General features: G+C 42.8%; 1 protein-coding gene across 3 annotated transcripts in view; it reads right to left on the reverse strand.

The window, feature by feature from the left end:
• The window catches only part of atrx (ATRX chromatin remodeler), a 36,676-nt gene that overhangs the window by 3,522 nt on the left and 7,341 nt on the right, over positions 1-25,813 (reverse strand). For all 3 annotated transcript variants that reach the window (XM_046029759.1, XM_046029760.1, XM_046029758.1), the window contains exons 10-33: positions 25,642-25,781; positions 25,404-25,568; positions 25,152-25,275; positions 24,948-25,047; positions 24,497-24,676; positions 23,452-23,593; positions 23,208-23,317; positions 22,790-22,936; positions 22,470-22,647; positions 21,877-22,014; positions 21,609-21,784; positions 21,398-21,515; positions 16,763-16,893; positions 16,422-16,516; positions 16,150-16,289; positions 15,640-15,790; positions 15,395-15,495; positions 14,491-14,599; positions 14,183-14,360; positions 13,709-13,900; positions 5,651-5,800; positions 2,912-3,028; positions 1,390-1,485; positions 1,082-1,210 (exon numbers count right to left, since the gene is read on the reverse strand). In XM_046029759.1, coding sequence (XP_045885715.1) covers positions 1,082-1,210; positions 1,390-1,485; positions 2,912-3,028; positions 5,651-5,800; positions 13,709-13,900; positions 14,183-14,360; positions 14,491-14,599; positions 15,395-15,495; positions 15,640-15,790; positions 16,150-16,289; positions 16,422-16,516; positions 16,763-16,893; positions 21,398-21,515; positions 21,609-21,784; positions 21,877-22,014; positions 22,470-22,647; positions 22,790-22,936; positions 23,208-23,317; positions 23,452-23,593; positions 24,497-24,676; positions 24,948-25,047; positions 25,152-25,275; positions 25,404-25,568; positions 25,642-25,781 — 3,307 coding nt within the window. The remainder of the gene's footprint in view (positions 1-1,081; positions 1,211-1,389; positions 1,486-2,911; positions 3,029-5,650; positions 5,801-13,708; positions 13,901-14,182; positions 14,361-14,490; positions 14,600-15,394; positions 15,496-15,639; positions 15,791-16,149; positions 16,290-16,421; positions 16,517-16,762; positions 16,894-21,397; positions 21,516-21,608; positions 21,785-21,876; positions 22,015-22,469; positions 22,648-22,789; positions 22,937-23,207; positions 23,318-23,451; positions 23,594-24,496; positions 24,677-24,947; positions 25,048-25,151; positions 25,276-25,403; positions 25,569-25,641; positions 25,782-25,813) is intronic.

Genomic DNA, 25,813 nt, shown 5'->3' on the forward strand with positions numbered 1-25,813 from the left:
GTTGATAAATTTGATTTCCATTGATAATTTGTGTGATTTTGTTGTCAGCACATTCAACTATGTAAAGAAAGGAGTATTTAATGAGATTATTTCATTCATTCAGATCTAGGATGTGTTATTTTAGTGTTCCCTTTATTTTTTTTTTGAGCAGTGTATTTAACTAAATTCAAGTCAAAAAAATTTATTGGACGAAATCAGGTTAAGGCATGAACTTAAACATTTAAAGGCACTGCAATAACCTGGTTACGGGTAGTACATGTATAACTACAGCTTGATGTTAGAGGTCAAGTGCTGTCTCAGAGATGTAGTGGAGGTCAAATGAGAGCTTCTAAGGGGTCAAGCTGAGCTTCACGCAGATGACAGATCCAACTACTGCATTCACCTACATTTATTCAGCTAGGACTAGGGTCGCACCGCATGCATTTGCTTATCTACCATATTGAATTTGACCATATTAGTGTCAATATATATTTCCAGATTATATCAAGTTTCTTGTCTGTCGAGACGTAATATTTTGTGAAATTATAATAAAGTGTTTGTTATGCCAATAAACTGTTTTCATTCCTTTGAGGATAATTATGGGTAACTGATAATAATAATAATAATAATAATAATAATAATAATAATAATAATAACGATAGTAATACCGTGAAAGTTTCTCAGATGGTTATCTTGCGTTGGAAATCTAGCTAGCTTGAACTGGGCAATACACAGAAGCTGTGATGTTCAACTAGATTCATCATCATCATCAAGATTTAGGTTTTAATAATATGAATAAAACTACTGGCCTTTAATGGTCTAATAGACTGCCTAACAATCAGGTAACACACCTTTCTGTAGTTATTAAGACTTGCTTCTGCCTGCTTGGTCATGATGTTCACATTACTAATGAGCATGTGTGCTAATGTGTACATATATCCTTTAAGCACCAGCAATAAACTAGCATCATTCGGAAGTATTGGGATAATTGATTTTGTTTTACCTGCTACAATTTAGTTTTAATAATAAAATAGCCATGTTTGCTAGTAAAATTGTTGTACAATTATCAGCTCCTGCGGCTCGTACACAGAGCAGTTCTTACCGTCTGCTGCCTGGTGAGAACGTCCCTGTACACGGCTTCCCTGCGCTTGACCTCCAGCTCAACACTGGCCTGTCGACCCAGAGCAATAGACTGGACCTGATTCTCCGTGAGGGACGGGTTCTCCTTCCACTGTGGGCAGAGAACAGTTCACACATGTTAACCTCACCCACCATCACAACTGTAATAACTCCCACTTGCATCATGTTGCAGAAAGGTGACAGAAAGGGGACAAATTGAGATTCTTGCTCAAAGATCAAGATGATCCCCATTGACTGAAGAAATGGTGTTGCATGAGCTTTGACACTCACCACTCTGCCGATAGTATCTTCCAGTGACTCGCGTGCTAAAGTCTTCAGTGCATTTGTTGCTTCAATGACTTTCTGTCGTCCCTGGTTTATCAGGTCCTGAACACAAGCGAAAGAAATAGAAAACAGGCAAATGTGCTTTTCTCATTTGCACTGAAAGCAAATGTTATACTACTGCAAATGCAATACTACTTGTCTTGATGTAGCACCTGGATGATCGATAAATCTGTACTGATATTTTTGAGATTAACATTGAACTAGAATTAGCGCCCTGCGGTTGTGTGCCTCCACCAGTGAGTCAAGTTGAAGTGTATTTGTTTGGCTAAATGATGTTATCACTACATTGATATACATTGTTGAACAGATTAATGAAGAATTATGAGATGTATTGGCTAAAGGGGTACACATGTACTTGATTATATACTCTACTTTGTCTACACAAAATGTGGTGTTTTGTTTTCTCAAAGCCTCTCTACGAGCTGCAGGTGAAACTCATTCACACGATTACCTAGGTGCGCTCCAATACGTTGTTTGCTGTCACGTGATTCTGATGATGCTCGAAAATTCAGATAGAGGCAGGAAGAGAGGCAAAATGGACAAGATGGAGGAAAACTCATACTGGGCTAGTTATTGTTTACTCTTTGTGTCATCCCAGTCATTGAGTGAAAACTGGAATCGCCCAATTAATTCTTAAATTATGGCTAAAAACCTATTTTGAGGTCACAATGACCTTTTGACCTATGAATCACAAATGTCACCCATTCAATGTCCGAAAGGGGTGGGTGAAAAAAAAAACGATATAGCATAGTATCACGATATTTTCCATGGCAATACTGTATTGATGCAATGATGCCAAGTATCCATCTTTTATTATATAAACTGTACATGAGAAATTTACTTTTTTGGTACTGTAATAATAAAATCAATTGATTTTTCAGTCCACTAGAAAAAGAGTTTTCCTTTGGGGGCACAAATTTAAGTTGGAAAAAAGAAAAATTCCAATACATCGCAATATGTTTAAAATCACAATAGTATCGTAACATAAGTAAGTGACCTTGACCTTAGACAACCAAATTCTAATCAGTTCATCCTTAAGTCCAAGTGGACATTTGCGGCAAATCTGAAGAAATTCGCTCACAGCGTTCCTGAGATATTAACATATTTTTAACAGGAGTTGGTGAAGACCAAAACAAAGCTAATAAAAGGATTGTAAATATTAGATTTACATCAAGAAATGTAACACTTTGTACACAGCTACTTTGGTAGTAGCTTTAGCTCTATCAGTAATGATGATATTAAGCTCCTACATCTGGATGCATCACTTACTGAGTTACTGAATCACCATTACAAGTTTGCAAGAGTCCGCCTCCTTTCAAAGATACCGCGGGGCGGAGCCGGGCACGTCGGCTACTAGACTGTTGTCACAATTAGCAGTGGGGTCTGAGGAATGTGGGGCGCCATGCCGTGGTGGAAGGCGGGGGAGGAGTGTGAGGCAGGAGAGGGGCATGTGGAGCTCATTACTTACCTCCAGCTGCTGGTTGGTCATGGAGGCCAAAGCGGCCACGTTGTAGGAGAAGTAGTTGGAGCCGCCCATATCCATCTGAGAGTATGTCGTCTGGTAGTTGGTCCTCATTGACAGACCCTGAGAGACGAAAGACAGAGACAGAAGGGGGGAAAGGACACAGGGATCCCCCGGCAAAAGAGCAGGATTAGTATAAATCAATTTGGCAGGTGTTAAGAGCCACCAAGAGCATGATGGGAGAGACTGTATGCCGTCACAGCGGTTGACCAGAGACGACGGTTCACTTTGCCAACCTCATTCAGAAACTCTTGCAAATATTCACCCATATCTCATAAAAATGTTGTAATAAGTTGCCTGGTATCGGCCTGCTCCTCTTATATTAAACATAGTGACCTGAAGTAAACAGTCTTGTCCCAGTAAAGGCCAGCAGGATGCCGATGTTTCTGTGTAATTGAGCCTCTGCTGCAGATGGTTTTCCCGTGCCCTGTAATCTGGCCATCCGGTATGTAGGGGTGGGTGTGAGTCTACGTGTGTTAGGGGGCCAGTGGAGGTCTTTAAGCCTGAACACCTGTCTCTGACCAGGTCCAAACAGTACAAAATAACCACAACACACATAAAAGCGGACACACTCTTTCACTTTTGGGTTTCTGTCAACAAGCAGCCACTCTTCACTTGACTTCAGCTGCATCCTCAGATGCTCTGCTGACTTCATACATCTTCAGACAGACACAAAATCTAGACTTGACTTAATTTCCAAAACTCAGTGTCTGAAATCTAAATTTATGACATGAGCCTCACTAAGCTCTGTACCGAGCTGAAGTCATCCCTGTGAGACAGAGTGCTCCTGGGTTCAGTTTAGTTTTGGGCGCCTGATCATGTTCTCACAGTTTTTCCCATTTCCTGAGTTGCAAATCTGATATTCATACACATAGCTTTTCCTGGCCACCTCCGGCCAACCCTTAAGTTATGAAGACATTAGCAGAGGCCCGGGTTTCGTTCCAGTTCATTCTCCTACAAAGCTCAGAGTATACAACGTGATACCAAACAGCCTCTCGTGGATTAAAGTGGCTACTTGTGCATCTTTACTGTATGACAGATTGCAGTGATGCGAACACAATTGAAATTCTCACATTCGACCTCAGCAGCACTGTTTTTTCCCAGCAACTGGGAACCCTCTGTTCTCTTGAAAAGCAGAGGAGCTCTGAGGGAAAAGCCGCTTAAGGCACTCAGAGGGCAGAGGAGGGAGTGTGTTGGAAAAATAATCATTAGAGTGAATTAGAATCTAGGATTACACAGGGGGGGAGAGGAGACCTGCTCCTGCTCTCTTACAGCATCAACCTCCCACCCCCTCCAAATAAGCCCGACTAATTGCCCATTGATTTGTCCCACAAGAAAGGAGAGGGAAAAGGAGGGTACAATGAGAGAAGAGGAGTCCCCAAATCTCTGTGGAACTACGTACCTACAGTTAGTAGCACTTACGGGTGTGCCAGATCATATTGTTCATGGCATATTGGTATAATTTTTAAAATGATAAAAAAATTTGAATGTGACGATGGAAATAGTTTGACTTGCTGACATAATGACGTCATATCGATATGGACAGCAACAAGCAGCATGGCTGAAAGCAAAGATAACACTGCTACCGGCTCCATAGTGGAGGAGCAACTTAAGTAGAGATTTAGTTACAAAAGATCAGATCACAAGACCGTACAGCGCTCAACAATAAGGATTACTCGGGGAAAGTAAAATGCCATGTCGGGCAAGTAGAGCGGACAAGTAGTAAAAATAGAATCAATTGTTTTGGTGTAATTTATTTTCATGGCGCTGCGCTCCTCCACATACACACACATAAACACGGAGCGAAGACAGAGATTACTCGAGTTGACGACAACTGAGAGCTCGTTACTGAAAGTGCAATAAAACCTTTGCGAGTAAACAGCCAATACTTTATCAATACACCCGTTTATCAAGCACAAACATGTAGAAAATCGGCTCAGTCTCTCATTCACCGCTGCCGTTTGTTTTACACAAGCAGGAGGAAGAACTGATACCGACTCATGTCTGAGTTTTTCATTCTTTCCAATCGTCGCTCAGTATTTTGATTTCAGGAGTATGATTGTTTTTATTATGTTGTTTTTATTATGTTTTTATTTGTTTAGAATTGATTCTAGTGAGATAATACTGAGTTTATATAGTGACTTTTGCTGTTGTAAACTTTACTGTTGCTCTAGAAACAATTAGTCCACGAGTCCATCTCTGGGGAGAGGGAGGAGGGATTGTCATACCCTATTTGACATGCAAGAATGTTGGTTTGCATCTCTGACAAACTGTGTCCTTGTTCTGAGTCAAAGATTAAACATGACAATTAACTTTAGTCTTGTTATTTGACAACAGCTAATAAATTAATCAATGTTTATAGGGGCAAGTGGATTTCTGACCCACTTGGTGGGTTCTAAACCAAAAATATTTTTCAGTTTCATCAAGAAATCACAGAAATACCCTGAACTTTGGAGATATTATTTTCACCCACCCCTAGCAGCACTGACACTGCCTGGACAACCTGTCAGTGATTTGTATAGCAGATCACTAGCCAAATAGATATTCACAGTTGTGATTAGCTCACCTTGTGTTTGATGTCAAAAATTTGGAAAATGATGGACACAAGGGCTGCATGTATTTGCCTTTGATTATGGAACTGGTGGATAGGCCAGTGTGTAGCATGTGTTTTTCCTCCTTGCCTACCTTTTTCTCTGCTTCATACTCAGCCCAGGCAGCCTTGCGATCCTCCTCACTCAGGGCTTCCTCCTCCTTGTGGTCCAGCAGGGAGTCGTGCTCATGGTAACACACAATCTGGTCCTTATTGTTCTGCAGCATCTCGGCAAGGAAGGGATCCTACAGCAGGGGAAAAAATGACAAAAACAAAGAGGGTCACGGTGGGTTTTAAGTCATATTGGGGGGAGGGTAAGGAGGCCACCTGTATACTCAGACTGGCAGCACAAATCCTACCAATCACAGTAGCTTCTTTGCAACAAACAACCTCCACAACAGGATATCTGCATAGAAACATTGGTTTGAGGAGCAAGTTCGTTATCTAGCGTGCGGCTAGCAGTTTTTCTTATTCAAACTGGAAAAATGCAGCGCCAGTTAGCATGTGTAGACCTGCATTGTTACTGCAGCAAACAATACAAACAGTTCAAGACCTGAATACGCAAATCTAACCTCATCTAAGTTCTAACAACTCCAACGCTTCAATTTAAAGGAAAAAACTTCCTGTAAGGAGGATTAAAAGGAAATGTAAAAAATAAATAAATAAATGAATGAAGGGGTTTTTGGGACTCTGGTTTCCTTGAGTACATTGTTAATGAAAACAATACCTGAGTAAAATTAAGAGAGCTGGGCCAGGCTCTACTCACACAAACATGGTTTAAATTACTCTCTCTGCAGCACGTTTGCTTTTCTTTGTCTCAGCCTTGCTTTACATTGAACTGGAACTTTGCAATCTGGAAACAACGTCATACAGAGGTTGGAATCATTAACCTCCACACAGGCCAATTCACAGGGGGGTGCTCTGCTCTGCTCTCCCCACCCGCCTGCCCTTCTATCTCACATTGAAGAGTGACAATGAGTGTGAAGTTACAAATAAAATTAATAATAGATGTCACTGGTATTAAAAGGAGGGAGAAAAGTCAAAAACAGAAACATTATGAAACTAAATTATGAAATTAAGCCGTGATTACAGACCTGTTTTGAATAAACATAAAACAAACACCAGACCAGATGGAGTGAAAACGGATCCTAGGAGCTGTCTATTTTAGGCCTTAGCACTCCAGAAAGGAGAAGATAAGGTGGCTGCAACAGGTAGGAGCAGAGGGGGCCACAGAGCATACCATCAACCTCCAAACACTCTGGCCCTGGACTTGATTGTGCTCCTCACTGACACATGTTTATGTTTCCCAGCCATTGCACTTAATCAGGACAAAACCAGGCCACCCCTGAACAACCAGACATTTTGGAGCAGCAGCACAGCCAGCGATTCAACTGTTTCTTTGCTCTCTAATTAGAACATAAAAGCACAGAAGAGCCCGTTGGTCTGACTCGGATAAAAGGCATCCATTGTGGTTTGTTCTGCCAAAATAGGTGAGCACAAGGTCGAATAAAGGCCACAGTAGATGCTAGCAAAGGCACTTATGTTGGCATTGGTATAGACACAACATGCATGGTTATGACAAAGTCTAAATCTTATTCGTGGTGACGATAAGGATGGTCTGTTTATTTGTCAGTCACAGCTTCCCATAAGAGATAATAAATCTACACATTTTCACCTCACTGCTTTGTAACTGTGCCTGTTGTCCTGTCTGAGTGAGGACAGGGATGGCCGGAACATATAACTGATCAAACAAAACCACTCTTCTGCATCCTGGAATTAGAAATTTCCATTGTTGAAAAAAAATTACAAACCAATTCCTGCAATATTTTGCACAACTTGCAGTCACCTCCAAATTAAACATATAGAGCTGGATTGTTTTTAAAATCAGTGACAATTACAACAGGAACAAGTTCACAACATGAACTGGCATCTTCTTGCCTGTTTGCTGGCATAAACTTACACTGTGAAAAAAGTCACTCACCTCATCTGAAAACAAAACATAGCCTGCTAAAAACAGACCAGACATGGGAATTTGTTTTATTATTTTTAAGTTAACGCTGCAGTTTATTACCGTTAACGACTAAAGTTTAAGCTATGGTTGGAAGAAAAGCTGCAATTTACTGAACATGTAGAAAGTATAGGTTTAGTTCAAATGCATGAAAGAGAAGCACTTTTGACTGTCAGCCAGGCAATGGGTCAGTGGAGATGCAGGTCAAATGACAGTACAGACACTACCACTGGAACCCATTGCATTCTGGGATCCTCATGTAATCCCCACAGTAATGGCTCTGGGGTGGTCCAGTCCATCTCAAATCCTGGTGCCTGTCTGTGTGTGTGCCTCTGTCTGTGTGCGTGTGCGCGCGCGCCTCTGTGTGTGTGCGTGTGTGTGTGCGCCTCTGTGTGTGTGTGCCTCTGTCTGTCTGTGTGTGCCTCTGTCTGTCTCTGTGTCTGCCTCTGTCTGTCTCTGTGTCTGCCTCTGTCTGTCTCTGTGTCTGCCTCTGTCTGTCTCTGTGTCTGCCTCTGTCTGTCTCTGTGTCTGCCTCTGTCTGTCTCTGTGTCTGCCTCTGTGTCTCTGTGTCTGCCTCTGTGTCTCTGTGTCTGCCTCTGTGTCTCTGTGTCTGCCTCTGTGTCTCTGTGTCTCTGTGTCTGTGTCTCTGTGTCTGTGTCTGTGTCTCTGTGTCTGTCTGTCTGTGTTCTTTTCAGTGTGAAATGTGGGATGCAATTTTGGCATTTAGCATCACAAGAGTGTGTTTGTGTATTCATATGTAATAATGGAGGTGGCTGTCCATGTTGGAGGGTAAGCTGAAGACTCTCATGCAGGGCTGTGCGATATGGTAAAAAAATTCATATCCCGATATTGAACATTTTTTGTAAATTCAATGAAATACGGCATTTCCAACTGGAACTAGGGTTATTTCTCTGAATTATAAAAGGTGGATATGCTATTCTGGAGAAATCCAACACCATGACAAATACCACGCTTAAGTGACACAGCAAGTAATGTTACTAATGTTAGCTAGATTGTGGGTTAGCAAACTGACGCTACTCGTTGCTGCAAAGCTAACATGAGAGGACGAGAGGGTCCCAGAGCAGCACAGTAGCTCCACACACACAGCTCTCCTGCTACAACAGCTAACATTGCAACAGCAGCATGTCTAGGCAAACTACAAAAGTAAGCTATTTGTCCATGGGCAAGTCATTTAACGTTAACGTTACCTGGCTGGCACTGCTCAATAGCGTGGCTCGTCTATTATATTTCAATTTCCTCTCTGCAACACCGGCACATGTGGAAGAACGGACTGTGGTGAAGTTGGATATTAGTTTTACATTGGACATTCGAGAAGATGTCAATTTCAACGTAAAACTAACTTCAACACTGTGCAAAGCGCTGTTCTCACCAAAATATTACGGTAAAGTGTGGAATTTGCAACACAACAAAATAAATGATAGAGCATAATTGTAAACAATAGATGTTCTTCTATCATCAAACGATAGATATCGTCATATCACACAGCCCTACTCTCAAGTTTAGACCAAAGAATGAGATTCTGTCCTAATGGGGGCCTGATAATCTGCTGTCTTGACGCTAAACAGTACTTTTGAGCCTTTTATTCAACAAGGGGTCCGCAAAGGTGCTGTTATTGTAAAGCAAGCTCTAAGCTGGACGTTGGCTTCAGCTGACTGCTAAACAAAACAAAGAAAAAGGGTCAGCGGAACAACAAAACTTAGTGCACGAATTGGTATACTAATCACAGAAGACATCCAACATGCGTGACATTTACCACTGTATGAAACCCTCTTCATTCTTTCCATTGAGAGAATAATTTATGCCCTTCTTAAGCCAAATTCTTGTACATGTATATATTATGAAAATGGCTACCCTGCCAGCAGTCCATAAATGATGTAAAGCAGTTTTCAAACTCGGCAGCTCTCACATCAGAAAGATGAAAACCTGGGAGTCGACATAAGTGGGCCTCTTGCAGACTTTACAACTTGGCACAGGCACCAACGCGTACTTTACCAATAGACTTTAGGTGGTGCTTAACTGTAAAAGGTCTGATGCAATTAAACACCCGCCTACATTAATAGCTCTGGGTTGTATGCAGGCTGGAGTTTTGGCCGCTTTATCTGATATCTTCTCGAGTTGAGAACATTCTCAACCATGTTAACCCAATTTCCTGCACCTTAACGGCCACTTATTGTGTTGACGACGCTTTAACCATGCTTCTACAGTCACCACTTTATTTTATTTCTGTCATTGCCACAACAATAAACCTATACTTAACAGAGAAAAACATCACACAGGAGGAATTAAACATGCAGGAGGAGAGATGAAAGTTGGGGAGGTTGGGAAGATGGGAAGGGAAAACAGACTTTTGATTGGATTCCAACAACAAACAAATACAGAGTAAAGACAAAGAAACATAAATCAGGAGAACATGAACCTTAAAGCTAGGGTAGGCAACAGCTGGATTTTAAAAATATCTGACTTTTCATGTGCTATCAGTGCACGTGCAGTGAGCACAGGCAGGTAGGCCAGCCAATCGTCAGACCGAATTAAATGATTGACTGTGCTACAGTCGTGAGAAAGCCACAGTTACCGGATTGTTGTTGGGATGTATCTTAGGAAATAAAATACATTGCCTACCCTAGCCTTAAAGTGGCAAAGTGACAGAGATCCACAGCTGTCCAACTATGGCGACTTGTTTCTGGCCTGACTGTCCGCCAGAAACTGCTTTTGACGCACAGGTGTGTTAACCATAGCAACAGAGGGGGGCCAAGACTGGATCCCAACAGCAGGAATGCGAGTGGCTGAGATATTTGTAATAGCTAAACATAGCCAGTCGAAACTCTCTCTCCCCCAGCTGCACACAAGTGATACACATAACCCTACTGGCTTGCTCTAAACAGTTTCTCTGCACAAACGCTCTTAACCATGGGCGCTGTGCCTGACACGAGGAGGCTACTCCTGCCCTCAGGACCACATTGTCTTTACAGCCTGCACAAGTCAGAGGGTTTATCTAGCCGTCAGTCAATTAAAGAAATAAAATCACAAATGTTACAAAGGGCTAAACAAAGACAATAAACATACCACATTCCTATAAAAAAAAAAAAAAAAAGCCTCAGCCAGCAGCAATAGGGGGTGTACTTCTACGAGAGCTCGCTACAAGGGCCAGCCAGCTGGAGCTGGATGCGCAGGTCAGGAGGGATTCACAAGGAGTCAATTAGAGTGTGAACAGGAATGAACAGGAAAATAAAAAGTCAAAACATGGAAATCGGTTTGTGAATAAATGTGACGTGAGAAGCAGGCTGTGCACTAGTTGTACTCGTTGATCACAAACTGTGGGTGTGGAGGTGTGATGTTAAGGGTGCTTCCCCCCCCAGTTTACCCACGGCCCCACAAACAGTAAAAACTTCTTTCTACAATCATCTTATATATCACACAGATATATGCGGCACAGACATCAATATCTCCACAGACCGTAGTCTCAACAGACCAGAAGGCAGCAAATGAGGGACACGGCTCTCGCTTTTTCTCAGCAACAACTGAGATAACTCCGGTGTCTTGCTGTTACTATCATTAGTGCTCTCTCCACCTGCAAGGCAACAAGCCCAGGCATGTTTTCTGAAAGCTGGCAAAAAAAAAAGCATTCTGAGAAGTATGAGAAACCACTTATCCCAGCAGATACAGACGGGGCAGCAGGAGGGTAGGTACACACAAAAAAAAAAAACAAAAAACAAAAAAAAACACTTATTTAAAAGCCTGTCATCACAAAATAATCCCTGTAGTCCGCTGTGCATCACTGACTGATGATATATAATGCTTGCAGAGTATTCTAGGGGGAATTTTCCTTTAAGGTCAAAGTGACTTCCTACTCTTAATGAGACAAGCATGGTGTGGCGTATTGGTCCAGTCCGCTCCTGTCTAAGCTGTGGTTCGAGTGAAGCCTCCCCACAGCCTTTCAGTGTACGTGACAGAGCCTAATGACCACTGCAGCCATCACCTGCTGAGAACACATACAGCGAGGTACGCCCAAAGCCTGCCAGCTTGACCGGCATTTGCAGAGAACACTGCATAGTTATATTATGCTAAAAACTACCATATTTACTTCCCATTGTACATGTGGCCGCATGTTAGACAGAAAAGACAAGTGTGATGAACAGGAAATAGGTGAGGGTGTCTCGGGATGGGTGGGGAGTCAAAATCTCATGTCTGGGCTGCGAGGACCTTCTTTGTCATTAGGGGGGAGTGCTCCTGCTTCCTTTGTCTCCAATTAGTTTTTCTGAAGAGCACAGAGACATCTTTAAGAGAGGGGTTTAAATAATGACCCTTCATCATGCAGGGTAGGCCAGAGGGAGAAGATGAAAAACAACTTTATTGAGCTTGCTTTGAACATTCGCAGGCAGAATGGCGAGGGTCACAGATGGTCGCAAAGATGGCGGGGCAAAGACAGGGTGGTGAAATGGTGGACTGAGGAAGAGAGTGAGGACATCAGTAAGGACAAGGGGGAGCAAAGTAGAAATTAAAGTAGGATATGAAGTAAAGGCAATGCAGAGATAACATGACAGGACATAAAGGGGGACTGAAGAAGCGGTAGATGGGAGTGATAGCAGAGAAAAGACAACTCTGGTGAGTTTTTCCTTACTGTGGGGGTTTACACAAGCAAAAGATGAGACAAGAATAATGCAAACTCAGCTTCTTAAGCATAAATATCAAGCACTGCCCTCTGTGACCCCAGTTTTAAAGCAAAATGCCCCTACTGGCTGAGAAAACGGCACTTCCCAGTGTGAAGAGTTTAAGAGAAGAACAAAACTCCCTCTGCCATGGATCGAATCATTCTCTCCTTCTGTGTAGAGCGGTGTTGGCTGAAAGTGATGGAGGGTGTCTGACTCATCTTCACATCATTCCAGACGGCAAATTCCTTCCGTAATACTGCAGTCCTGCTGCCACATGATAGTTAACCCCCTGGCCAAAAACAGGTCGGCTTGTTAAAAGAGCTTGTCAGCCTCTCCGTCTTTAATACTGTGTCACATAAATGTCACTGGGCTCATTAAAGATCATACAGATCTAACAGGCCGCGACTCAATGAACACATCTTTCCTCTTCAAATGTCCAACTGTGCTCCGCTGCTCTGTGAGTAGGCTACTCCCGGTTTAGAGCAATATGGAAGGTGAGAGCAATGATATCAGCTGCCGACTGAATGGGTTCATGCAGAGCTCCTACCTGTTAATACCCATGAAGGCACTAGCGATAAAGATCTTTTGACAGCGTAAATGGAAAACAGATTTTCCATTTAGGTGCACTGAAAGGCCCCTCGACTGTCCGGTGAAAGAGCAAGCAAGTTGGATATACAGTGTTTCTTTTTATCTATTCTGTTTACAGATGTCTGCGGAGTAACCCAGGTCACACCAAAACAAAGAAGTAAAACCACTTAAGATGATCTGAATAAACTCAAACTGCAGAAAGGGACGGAGTGGGAAAGGATGGGAGTAATTCAAAAATCAACAGGGAAGGAATGAATGAAAAAAGAAAAAAAAAAGGGGAGTGCAGGTTTATAGCTGGGCAGCAGCAGTGTCGCAATGAGAACACTATTTAGTAAATAGCAGTAAACAGAAAAATCTGTGCAGCTGTGCGGGGTTGGATGGCCCATGTAAGGGCAGTGTGTTCTTATTAAACCCCAGGGGGCCCAAATAGTGACACAGCACCTGCATTAAGGAGAGAAGAGGCGAGCACTGGATTATGAAAGGAAACAAGAAGAAACAGAAAGATCCCAGAAAGGCCAAGCAGGATACAAGCTGGCACTGAGTTTAAATAACAGTTTATCACTGAAGTGCTAAACTTCAAAGGAAAAAAATACTACTTGGTGAAGGTTTGGAAAAACAAGCTTGGCATTATAAATGGCATTCTGTGCCATGTTTGTTGAAGGTAAAAATACGATTTTACTACTGTTAATAGGTTTCAGACTGCATTGCTGCATTTCCTTTTGGGGATCAGTCTGAAGAAAACCGTGACATCTCCGTCAGTGTTTCGTCAAAGTCCAATAACATGTATGATTTATCTAAATTCAATATACCAAAACATACATAGTCCAACATAGAAGCATATTGGAACAATCTACACACACAAACGGAATACATATATGCATGTTTACCTTAGGGAGCAAGGGCGTGGCTTTCTTACTCTTCTTCTCTGAGGGGTCATCCAGCATGTCTGGCTCAAAGGTGTATAGCTCAGCCAGCTCGTTTGTCGTAAAGTGCCTTTCAATCTGCTGCTGGTCCACCACTCGGAACGACAGAGACTGCTTGGTTACCTGTCGGTCATAAATCTTCTCCTCCATTGTACCCTGAAAGAAGAGAGCGAAATGAGAAGGCCGACAGAAAGATTTTACATGAACATCAAATAAGAGTCAAACGAATCAAGTATGGATATTGTTTTGCCTTGTATTAGTATTACAGGCAAGCCCTATCGAAGCCACAGAGACTTACTACATATGCATGTTTTGGAGATCTTTCCAACTCATCATTTTATCACTGATTGGTCACTTACATCAAATACTGTACATTAAACTGATTGATGGCCAAACAAACAGCACATCTACAGAATTTACCAAAACAGATAAGCTCACCTGGGCCAAGAACCTGTAAACATAAACGGTCCTAATCTGGCCAAAGCGATAGACCCTGAAGATACTCTGGACGTCGTAGGAGGGGTTCCAGGAGGCGTCAAAGATGATGACCCTGTTGGCTGCCACCAGGTTGATGCCAAGAGAGCCGGCTCGAGTTGAGATGAGGAACAAACGACCTCTGGGAAAGTAAAAGAGCAGGAGAGAGAGATGAGTTGATGCTTAAAAATGCACTGAGGAACCATTTACAAGTTAGGCATCAACAGTGAGCAATCTCCTTATTGTTGTGTTTAAAATAAAAAGTACATTACCTTGTGTTACTGGTGTCGTTAAACTCTTCTGCCCACTTCTTCCTGGTGGTAGCGTTGGTGGAGCCATCCAGGCGATAGTAGTCGATGTTCCTGAACCACTTGCCTTCACCTTCAGACATGTTACAGTTAAGAAATCTGCTGCGACTACTCATCAATATCTATGCTTCACAAAACCTTCAAAAACACATCAAGTAGGCCTTTTCCTTGTCAAAAGGACTTAGTTTGGGTATTAGCAGACAGCGGATAGATGGTTGTGTTGGTTAAGAGGCCAGCCGTGTTTAGCCTTCAAGATGGCCAACCCAACCCCCCCCCCCCCCCCCGCCCTCCTAACCAACATTTCAGTATGTTTTCAATTACCCCACTGTGATCTTTTCATTACAAATTACAAACCCTTGAGCAAACATGTTTTGTGGAATAAAAAGTCAAGGTCTAATCATTTTCAAAATGAAAGTAAAAACAGCTGCTGAAGTTTAATTAGGAACATGACCTTACACCAGCGGTGGTGTGGATGTGTGCGTGTTTAAGGGTAATAAGCACACCAGTGTGTATAGGAATACATGTTGCATGTGGGCTGTCTTGCGGGGTGTGCAATGGGCATCTCCATGTGAAAATACTTCAGCCTTCTCCAAAGTTAATGTTAGCGTTTGTCACACACACTTTAGTCAGTTCAAAGACGACAGTGTAAAAGCTGGCTTATAATATTAAACATTGCTTCTGTGATTTTCGCACATCATGAAACCAAGAACAGCCTTTCAAATCATAACATTAAGAGGGAAGCTGATCATAGGCAACTGTAGGATAATTCAGTGAAGTAAGGGTAACACATTGACAGACATGTCGACTGACTATAGTGAGAGCTTCTTGAACAAAAAGAGGCCCGTGTCAGAACGCACTAAAAACGCACCTTTGTATGGAGAGATTTTTTCTTCATCTTTAGCTCTGCAAGCCAGCTCCAGGAAATCCTCAATCAGGTCCAGAGAGATGAGAGACTGGCTGAACACCAACCTGAGGACACACGAGCACAGAGGATACACCTGTGTACCACAGCTACACATCACTCTGTGATAAACACACTTTCCAGGACTACTGCAAACCAGCTGCATAAGTAAAAAGGCCAAAAGGGTTTTATTTGCACATAGTGGAGCTTACACTTTCTCATCTACTTCCTCCGCCATGCGCAGGATCTCGAAGAGGAGCACCATCTTTCCAGAGTGCTCCAGGATCTCAGCGTCAGCCTCAGTGACAAACTCCTTGTGCCAGTCAGGAGTGGGACTCCCTGGTGCTGAGCCAGTGGGCTGAGCTGTTTGCGATACACAAAGTAGCAGGTTAGTCGTCATGCAAACACTACAGTCTCCCAACAGCAAGCTGTAACAAAGACATCACCATTACGTGATTCTCTGTACACGCTACAGCTGTAGTGTTCGCAGATGTTAGTTGTCAAAGCAATAATGTAATTTCCTTTCAATTAAGTAATATATTTTATTTATATAATATTTATATTGTCTATCAAGGAACAAAAATTAAACTTGTAATAGTTAGGTTGGCATCTACAAAGCCACTGTCCTTCATAATTACACACAGAAATAAGTTGTAGAAGGCACCATTTGTTTTTCAAACATGGGTGTGCCCATAACGCTCCCACATGTACGTCAAACTTACGTTCCTCCACAGGCTCTTCTCTTTTTCGACCCTCTCCGTTTCTGCCTCGAGAGCTCGTGTTCCACTCCTTGATGACCTCCACGTCATCACTGTCCGAGTCATCAGATCCCTTCTTTTTTCCCTTCCCTTGCTTCTTTTTCCTATTAGGAAGGAGGAATGGCAGAGGAGCGGGGTCAGCAAGACTAACAGACGCAAGCGAGAAGGGCAGTTAAATGAGGTCATCTCTGTAAGAATGTATAACAAATGGAAATGAATGATAAATTGTATTTTACTTTTTTATCTTCTCGTCCTCAGAGGTCATACTCATGGAGGATTCTTCGGTTTCTGAAGCGATGAACTCGTCCATACTGTCCTCATCAAAGAAACCCTGCAAGAGAGTGCAAGAGAGTCGACTGTGCAACGATATTGGTCAACCAAACACTCAGAGCTGGATCATAGGTAGCAGAAATTATGCATAAGGGGAAAATTGTGTTGCAGTGGCAATACTTGTGTTGTTCTCCCCTGATGTCAGCACAGAATTTCTATTGTTTTCCCACAACATGTGTTATTTGCGTTAATGTATCTATAATTTTTGAGTTAGTGTTTAGTGTGGTTTTGTCTTCCACAGCCCTACCCTGTTTTCTTTACTGATGTAGTCCAGCTGAAGGCACCAGGGATGGGTCCAGATTCTGCTGAGCATCTGGAAATCCTGGAAGAGTTTGGTCCCCGCACGGCCCCGGCCCCCCTCCATAGCATTCCCCACACCTGCACACAAGGGAAAGAGTGTGAGGAGGAAGATGGATGTGTGTTTGCATTATGTACTTGAAAGCGTGCCCTCAGTCTCATCATACATACAGACTAGTGTGGAAAATGTAGTTCAGCAAAACTTGAACATTTATGTCTGCCCCTAACCATCTTACTGTGGACAAAGTCCTTAAAAGGCAAGTCATGCCACTCGGCAACGCCTCCGGGCAACTATATCAGACTAACAAGACCAGACTCCTATCTCAATGAATGGGGAGAGAGCCAGATCTGCACTTTCACTGGTCACCGGGACATAAAAACTACATGAATAGAATCACCAGTAAAATCTAATAAAATTTGCTAAAAGAAAAGTTTGATGACTTTGCCCCAAAATAAGGTTTAATAAGCGCTCTTCCCGACTAGTTATAGTTCTACTACGCAAGCGTCACTACTAGGTCTGGGGCGATTCGTTGACGTAATGGATTACGTAAATACGACGACGCGCATTACGAGCGTTGACGCGTCGCTGCATCCGGTGTGGGATTCTCCCGGACAAGCTCCAGCTACAAGACCGCGCCTTCGACCGTCTAAAGTTTGGAGTATTTCAGACAGACACTCAACAACGTGCTGCTCCGTGAGCTGTCTGAACTGGAACTGATCTGCTGTCCACAAATACGTGAAGCAGCATGAACACTTGAAACAAAAGTATCCCAGAGCACTTTGTCTAGACGGCAGCACCGCAAATTGTGTTTACTTTCTGTCGCCACTCAAGCACGGCACATTATCAGCATGAGGACAGCTGAAACTAACAGTACAGACGAAATGTGACTGTCTGGACAGTCTGTGAGTCCTTTCAGGTGTTCACTGATGCAGAAATACATTTGATTATCATACTGCATTACTCAATATTGAAATGAATCCATGTCAGAAATATTTAAAGTTTTAAGTAAAGTAGCCTTATTAATGTCTGTTATTGTTATTATCACAACACAGCAGTGACGTGGAAATTTGACTGATTTTAAGATTTGCTACTATTGTCATTTTAATGTGCTTCATCAGGATGACTGAATAAAATATAGATTTATTGATTAGACATGTTTTTGATATTTATTTTGGATAAATTGGTATGTTAATCGAGTAATAGGCAACTTTTCTTTCTTTAGAATAAACTAAATTAGTCGTTAGATTACTCAAAAAAATAATTGTTAGATTAATCGACTTGAAAAATAATTGAAATGTACAGCCCTACTCACTACTACCACGCATGCGCAGTAGAAGTAAAACAGGCCCTTACGTCATTGGAATCACACGATTGGCTGAAATGTGTTTCCATCTTTACTTGGCAACTACGGGGTACAACGGATCACAAAACCCACGGTTCAGATCATATCACGGTTTTGAGTCATGGATCAACAAAAAATATTGACAACAATCTTATACGCTACATAGCTCTAATGCACTGCATAAGATTATTTTTTAGCTGATCCATGATCGGCATCTGATTGGTTACAAGTCACGAGTAGTGGCCTATCAACACTGAAGGCTGTTGTGCCAAAGATGAGCTCTTGCTGAATCTGCAATAAACATCACAATCTAATGATCAATTTCTATGATGAAAAGCACGCCCAGTGTCCCAGTTACACCACTGAAAACCACTGCCTTTACAGTTTCCTCTAGGATTTTTTTCAGCAGCGGGGGGAGGACAATGAAAAATATGTAATTTCACATCATATTGGGCCATTATTTTCACCATATCTCTGAACAAGTAGTTGGAAAAGCTAGAGCAGATAATAAATAAACAACACCCAAAGATCAGTCTACTGGAGGAAATACAACCTTTAGATCTGGAGAAAGTAATTTGGTTGGTTCTGTTGCTCCATAGTGATTTTACATTGATGGCACAGCATTTTTTGGGCATCACCCCCTAAGCCTTAACGGCAGGAAAACCCTGTTAATATGACCTGTGTCTTCATTTTACAGCTTCTGACAAGTATCAGTAGACATTAATATAAAAAACAGGCAACATGAGAAACCTCCTCCCTTCTGAGGTGCATTTTATTTGCACATTAAAATTCAAAAAGAAACGTCTCCTCATTAGCTTAAAAGGACTAGTTTGCGTCACTAAGTAGTTTACTAACCTCAGCTCCTCAAGTCACCTCCGTCCTTTCTTTTCTAAAACTACTTTTTCAGACTGAAAACTGAAAAATAACTTAATCAGTCTGTACAGGACAGAGGCTACATCAGATTAGTCTAAGTTTGTACCTGATGTTCTCAACATTGGACAAGTAGGCAGTAATAAAATACAGCTTACAGTTACTTTCTATAAATTGAGCTAATGTTAAGTTACATAGCAGCTGTGTAGCTGCTGTACAAGCTTTCCTGCTCAGCTCAGTCTGATGGGGAGGGGAGATGTTAGCTAACTTAGCGCTAACCGGCTTCAGTTTTCCAGCAGGTGGGAAACAACAGAATTTTCTTGGTCTTGAGAAGCTAACACTGTAATGGTGCTTTCAGAACCAAAAGCAAAGCGAGCGTTCAGGGTGGTGAGTTTACATACAAAGTCTTTGCGACGCGAAGGGGGCGGAGCCGGCGACGCGAAGGCAACGCGAAGGAATTTGCGTGAGTTGAATATTTTCAACTCAAGCAAAAAAGTCGCATGACACTGAGTCGCGATAGCCTATCAGTGTTAAGACTGTCCAGACATCACCGAGGCTTCAAGACCGTTGTGTGGAGAGGGCCGGGCAGAGCGGGGGATTGAAAATCTACAGGCCGGGTGAGAGCTGCTAAACTTGGGGGAGAGGAGCAGGGGGCAGTGCTGCAACCTTTGGACAAATAAACACCCATAGTCTCAGTTGGATTCTGCTCTGACAACTACGCCGTTTACTCGCGGGAGGAGCTTGGAGTTAACTTCTTTTATTAAATTAGCTTTTTACTTTAGTTTTTGGGATTTCAACATTGATTTGTCTTCACTGGAGCTTCTCAGCAGCTAGCTTCAGTGCATATCCAGTTCCAGTGTTGTTGTTAGCGTCGTTAGCTCTGTCGGACTACAACTTCATATTTATATAAAAAAAAAAAAAAAAAACGGACAAAACTGGACATTACTTGGAGAAAAGAAAGCGAGGAGGTTGAACTACCTATTTTCCACTGCTCGCGTTCACCGTCACTTTCTGCCGCTCAGGCAATCAAACAATCGCTACGCGATTCAGAGTTACGCTGCTCTTTTAACACCATCTGTCACGTATGTTCTGCATAGAATGAGGAGAGGAAGCGAGCTGAGCCTTGAGTGCTGCCGTGCTCGCACAGTGTGCGAGTGAAAACATTTGTAGCGCATCGTTTAATGATCATGGGAAATTTTAGTAGTGGCGGTCATGATTCAGCATTGCGCCGCTGCTGAATGCATATAGAGGAAACACTGCTTTAGTCACAGCCTAGCGGCTTGTAAATGAGACAATCTCCCCTAAATGCAATCATTGCGCTTAAAAAAGGTAAAGACAGCATGAATCTTGTTTTTCACTGCAACTCTGCATCATGATTTACAGCAGCCGCTGGTCCACCTGCGTGCTGAACTGTTGGGGGGTCCGTTAGACCACTAGTGGCAGCTGCTGAAATGTTAATGTTGCAACTGCTCTGTGGCCTGCACTGACCCAGGGAGGTCAGAAGTTACGGAAGGTTTTACATAAGCCGCAAAAGGGGGTAACATTCACAGCCACCCCACCCCCCGCAGAAGGACTGGTGGTCCTGAGTCCAAAGACACCACTGTGGAGGTCCAGAGCCACAGTCACAACATCAGCGCTGCACCCTGCGGGCAACCCGGCCTAATGAGCCACAGCACATACTGTCAACCCCCCCCCCCCCCCCCCCCCCCCATCACTCCTCTTCTTACATACCAGCTCTCCTGTTCTTTGTTTTTGCTTTTGGTGTAAAACCTCTGGCCCCTCCTTCCTCTAAATTTCTTTGCCTTTCCTTTATGCCCCCACATTTCCCCCCTTTTACCCTCAACCCTCTGTTCCCTCTCTCCCAGAGCTCTTCATTAGGGAGACGTGGGAAACTGGGCTTAAACACTGCTTGCGGCACTCTGCCAGCTGCCACACACACACACACACACACACACACACGTCCTGGGCCACATTCTGAGGGGAAAGTCCACTAAACGACTTAACAATGCAGCACAAAAAAAAGCAAGAGACCAGAAAGGCCTTCCATTTATCTAAAAACCTTGTCTGAGTAAATGACATCCAGTCAAGCAGTTTTCACAGAAACAAGACTCCTGCAGTAGGATTTAGCCTAGTCCCAGACTACGCATGTTTTCCAGTGGAATTCTCAATTGAATTTTGTTTTAGTCTACGGCTAGGCTAAATCCCTGTCTGGGCAATCAGACCTGACCTTGTAAAAACCCTGTTAGCAGCCCCTAGAGGTTCTGTTGCTCCTAACACCAAAAAAGAGCAGAGTAATTTGAACCAAGCATTCTCAACACGCTGAGCTCATGTGCAACAACAAAAAACACGCTCCATTAGAGCTTGGTTCTCACCTGTGAAGTGCTCCAGGTAGTATCTGTAGAGTTTACACTGGATTGGAGTAATTCTGATCGACAACACATACTCGTGTTTGGGAGGCAGGAACTTGGTGAGCGCTGTATAATCTTTCCTCTGTGGGAAGTAGAAATAAACCACTCTCTTTAGGAGGCAACAAGGAGGAAGTCAGAAACAACCTGAGGCAATTGTTTTAGCCAGTTGTCTTACCTGAACACAGCCGGCCAGCATCTCATACAGGATGTGAGCCCTCTTCTTCATGATCCGGACATCGTGTAATGTGGAGTCGGCACACTGACCGTTCTGGATGGGGTTTATGAAGCGATTCCTGAACTCCTTAATTGACCCAAGCAGGTTCTCCTTGATGAAGTTCACCATGCAATGGTCTGATAAGGAGACGAATATTACAAGTTTTAGATACAACCACACAAAGTCCAGTGTCATCTATTTAACCCACCGAATTATTTTACAGTCGTACATTCTACAAGGTTGTTTTGCAGAGGCGTTCCAGTCAGCACAACCCTCCTCCTCGTCCTGATAGAATTCATCGCTTTGGACACAGCAGACGCCTCGTTCTTCAGGATGTGACCTTCATCACAGATTACTATGTCTGGACCTGGTGAAAGTAAAGGTGAAAAAAAAGGTCATCACAGGTGGAAGTACAACTGCAGACAAAACTAAAATAAAACATTATTGCTCATCAGACGGGAGCTAGCAACTGGCTCAACAACAGAGTGATCTTCTTTCACACTCTTTCAAGCTTTAATGATCAATTCAGATTTATTGCCAAGATTTTAGGCCAATTGTAATGTTTGCAATTTCTGAACTGACATGCATGCACAAACAACAAAATTAATACCTAGCAAGTGGCTGCAGATGCAAACATATAAAATGAAGACTACTTTTACTAATTCTTCAAACGGTGTCATTTGTACATGAATGTACAATGGATGCCAGCTGTGAATTTGCAATAAAAACATAACATTCCTCTGAACACCTACCGGTCAAGCTTTAATGAATCATCCATTGAAAAAGACCCATATACAACAGCAGCATTACACAGCACCGTACCTGGATCTACCAGTGTCTTCTGAAAGGTCTCTTTGAGCTTCTTGCTCTTGATGTTCCTGCCCTGCGTCAGGTTCCGGTACATCTCATAGCCGATAATCATAACACCCCCCATCTCTTGCCACCGCTGGAGGGCGTATGCTCGCTCCTGTGGTCTCTTTACTGTGGCCAGCTCAATCACCTGGTAAATACAAGAAAGACATTGATCAAAAAAGCTATTTCATCAGGGGTGTGATGAATGTGCACAAAAAAAATAAATAAATAAATAACGGCTCCGCTGTCAAATAGGAACAACTTGAGGGGTTACAAAAGCATCTACTTACCTCTAAACTCTCGTCATCCTTCATTCCTTCTTGCCACTTCTCAAACTCATTGAGCCAATTAAGGACAGTGTTCAGGGGACATACCACCAGAGCTGTGGTGAACTCAAGCTTCTCACAAAGCAGCAAAGTGTGAAGGAATGTCACCACCTACAGGGCAAAAACAGAACAACAGTTGAACAGTGTAATGCACACTCACCAGGGTTTAACAGGCTCTACTGACAGTTTACATATAAATACCTTACAGTTCTTTACACACACTACCACATTTTGTGAAACCTAAAACATGCATTAGGCTTCAATTGCCACATTTTGTACAAGACTTCCAGTACCTGAAAGTAAATGTCAACCTGAGCCAAATAACTGTAGCATTAGCAGTAACACTTTTGTATTCAAGTACTTGTTTTACAATTAATTTTACCTGCAGAGTCTTTCCCAGGCCCATACAGTGGGCGAGGATACAGCCGGAGCCAGCAGACTTCTCAATCTTCTTCACAGATTCACAGCAGCAGTCCCACATGAACTGCACCCCTGAAACGAAACACAAATGCAGAGGGGCCGACATTAGTCCAGAGCATCTCCGTGCTTCACATACAGGCTTGTGTTGGCTAACATTGTAGTTCAGTCATGTTGAATTTTTGCAACTGAATTCACTTTGTCCTTACCGTCAACCTGGTGAGGTTTGAGCTTTGTGACGAGGTTCCTGTGCACCTGCACTAACGGCTCCTTGGTCTCTTCATCCTCATCCAGCACCAGCTTGGTGGTGATGGGACAGATGACCTCAGAAGACTCCTTCACCACAATCACCTGAAGAAGAATCAGAGGCAGAGAGAGAGGAGTCACACAAAAATGTGTCAGTTTCAAAAGAAAATTGCCCGATATTGTTTTTCACATCCTGGGGATACACAATCTAATCAGATAACTGCAATTCTGCTTCCAGAGTGCATGATTTTCGCGTACAATTTAAACTCTTCTAATAAACACAAAAGCATTCATTTCAAATTGATCGATTTTAAATTAAATCATGATTGAAAACTCAAATGTCTAACTCCGATATATTAAGTGAAAGTGTAATTAGTGCAACAAGCTAGCAGAAGCACTATTATACACCAAAACAAACAGCAAACACGACACTGTGTTTTTACTAAATTTAAGTTCAAATGCGGGGTTTCTTCTAACTTCATGAAAAAAGCAGCACCATTTACTACAGTGAAGCAGACATAACTTAAAGGGCCATTGTTTAGACTGTCACTTAAATATCTGACCTGTCTGGTCAGATACATTTAAATCTGTACATCACTAAATTTCACATACTGATGAATCCTTCCAATCCAATACTCGTGCCACTACTTCTTTTATAAAGAGTACATTTTGGATTAATTACATTAATTACTTTGAGCAAAGCCCAGAGTGGACTCTCCGACTGTTTCTTCTGACAGAGAGGGCGATAAGCAGCAGATTGGACTGTTATCAGTCTGCCTAACTTACAGCAGTTATGTTTCATCCACTTGCATTCATTATTTGGTTCAGTATATACACACACACACACACACACACACACACACACACACATGAAAGAGCGCTGCTCAGCCAGTCATTACCTCCTCTAACAACTGGGGAAAATCCTAAAATTGGGACAGGGGACTACCGAACCCTTGTGTTGAAACTATCAGCTTAGAGCTTCGAACACACAGCCCGTTTCATTTTTACCTCTCGAAGTTTCTCCCTGAATGCTTCCCTCTCTGCTATGCGTTTCCTCCTCTCCTCCTCTTCCTTCAGAGCATCCCTCGTCTCTGTCCGCAGCTTGTCGTCCTTCAGGATTTTGCGGAGCTTTTTGCGTCCTTTGCGGTCGTCACCATCTTCGTTGCCGTCACCATCTTCTTCTCCGCTCTGTGGAAATGAACATTAAGTTCAGCCCTCTGATCTTCAGGCCTTAAGGAAAAAATTCACTTCCTATGATCAGCAGCCAAGCAACCCTACGATTAATAATAATCCTCACAACACACTCCAGGGTAAGTTCAAATAACATTTTATATGCGTCATACATGACTTGACTAGTAAACGTTATGTGGGTTCAGCTCCTCCACCTAGCAAACCCTGCCGTGGAAAAAAACTTTGGGACAGTTCAAGACTGCTACCAAGTGTCCAGCATTTTAAACACCTTCTCATTGCTGGAAGAGGAATCCTGAACTTTGATCCTGCGTCGTTTCTTCTTCTGCTTGTAACTTCTCTGTTTCTCCTCATCCTTCTTGTTCGCCGCTCTACAGACAAAAAACAGAATTTGAATAAGCATGAGCAGCAGGAGACCAATCCAGATCGAGCAATTAATTACTGCTAATGATTGTTTCGCGTTCTCCCTTCTCACCTGGTCTTTCGACGCTTCCCCTCATTCTCTGATTCACTAAGCTCCTCGCTTATCCCCGACTCTGCACTGGACTCCGACTTATCTGACTTATCATAGTCAGAGTCTGACGAGTCATCACTGCTCACTGATAAATAAAATCAAGAAAAAAAAAAGTCACTTGCCGCACAAGTGTCACACACTTATTCACATTGTCTCTCTCTCTCTCTCACACACACACACACACACTAGGCAAATTAAAATTTCAGAATTAACCTTTCTGCCCTGACTTCTTCTTGCCCCCCTTGTTCTTCTCTTTACTGGCAGCTTTCTCATCTCCTGATTCACCCTCACTCAGCGAAAGTTTATGGCGAAGCAATTTGTGGCGTCTGCCACGCTTCTTCACTTCTACATCAGAACTCGAGTCTTCTGAATCCTCGTCTTCGAAGAGAGAAACAAACAGTTTAAAAGAGGCTTACTTGAGAAATTGATATGTTTAGAAAATGTATGCTACCTTGCTGCTCTTCTTCATCCTCATCTTTTACTTTCTTGGAGGACTTTTCGTCCTTTTCTGCTTCTTCATTTTCAGAAGAGCTCTCTGCTCCAGAAGAGTAGTTAGATTTTATTTGGGCGAGAAGCATTTTCTTTGCAATCCTTCAGGAGAAAGGGGGGGGGGGGGGGGGGGG

Source organism: Micropterus dolomieu, linkage group LG19 (genome assembly GCF_021292245.1).
Source record: "Micropterus dolomieu isolate WLL.071019.BEF.003 ecotype Adirondacks linkage group LG19, ASM2129224v1, whole genome shotgun sequence".
NCBI lineage: Eukaryota > Metazoa > Chordata > Actinopteri > Centrarchiformes > Centrarchidae > Micropterus > Micropterus dolomieu.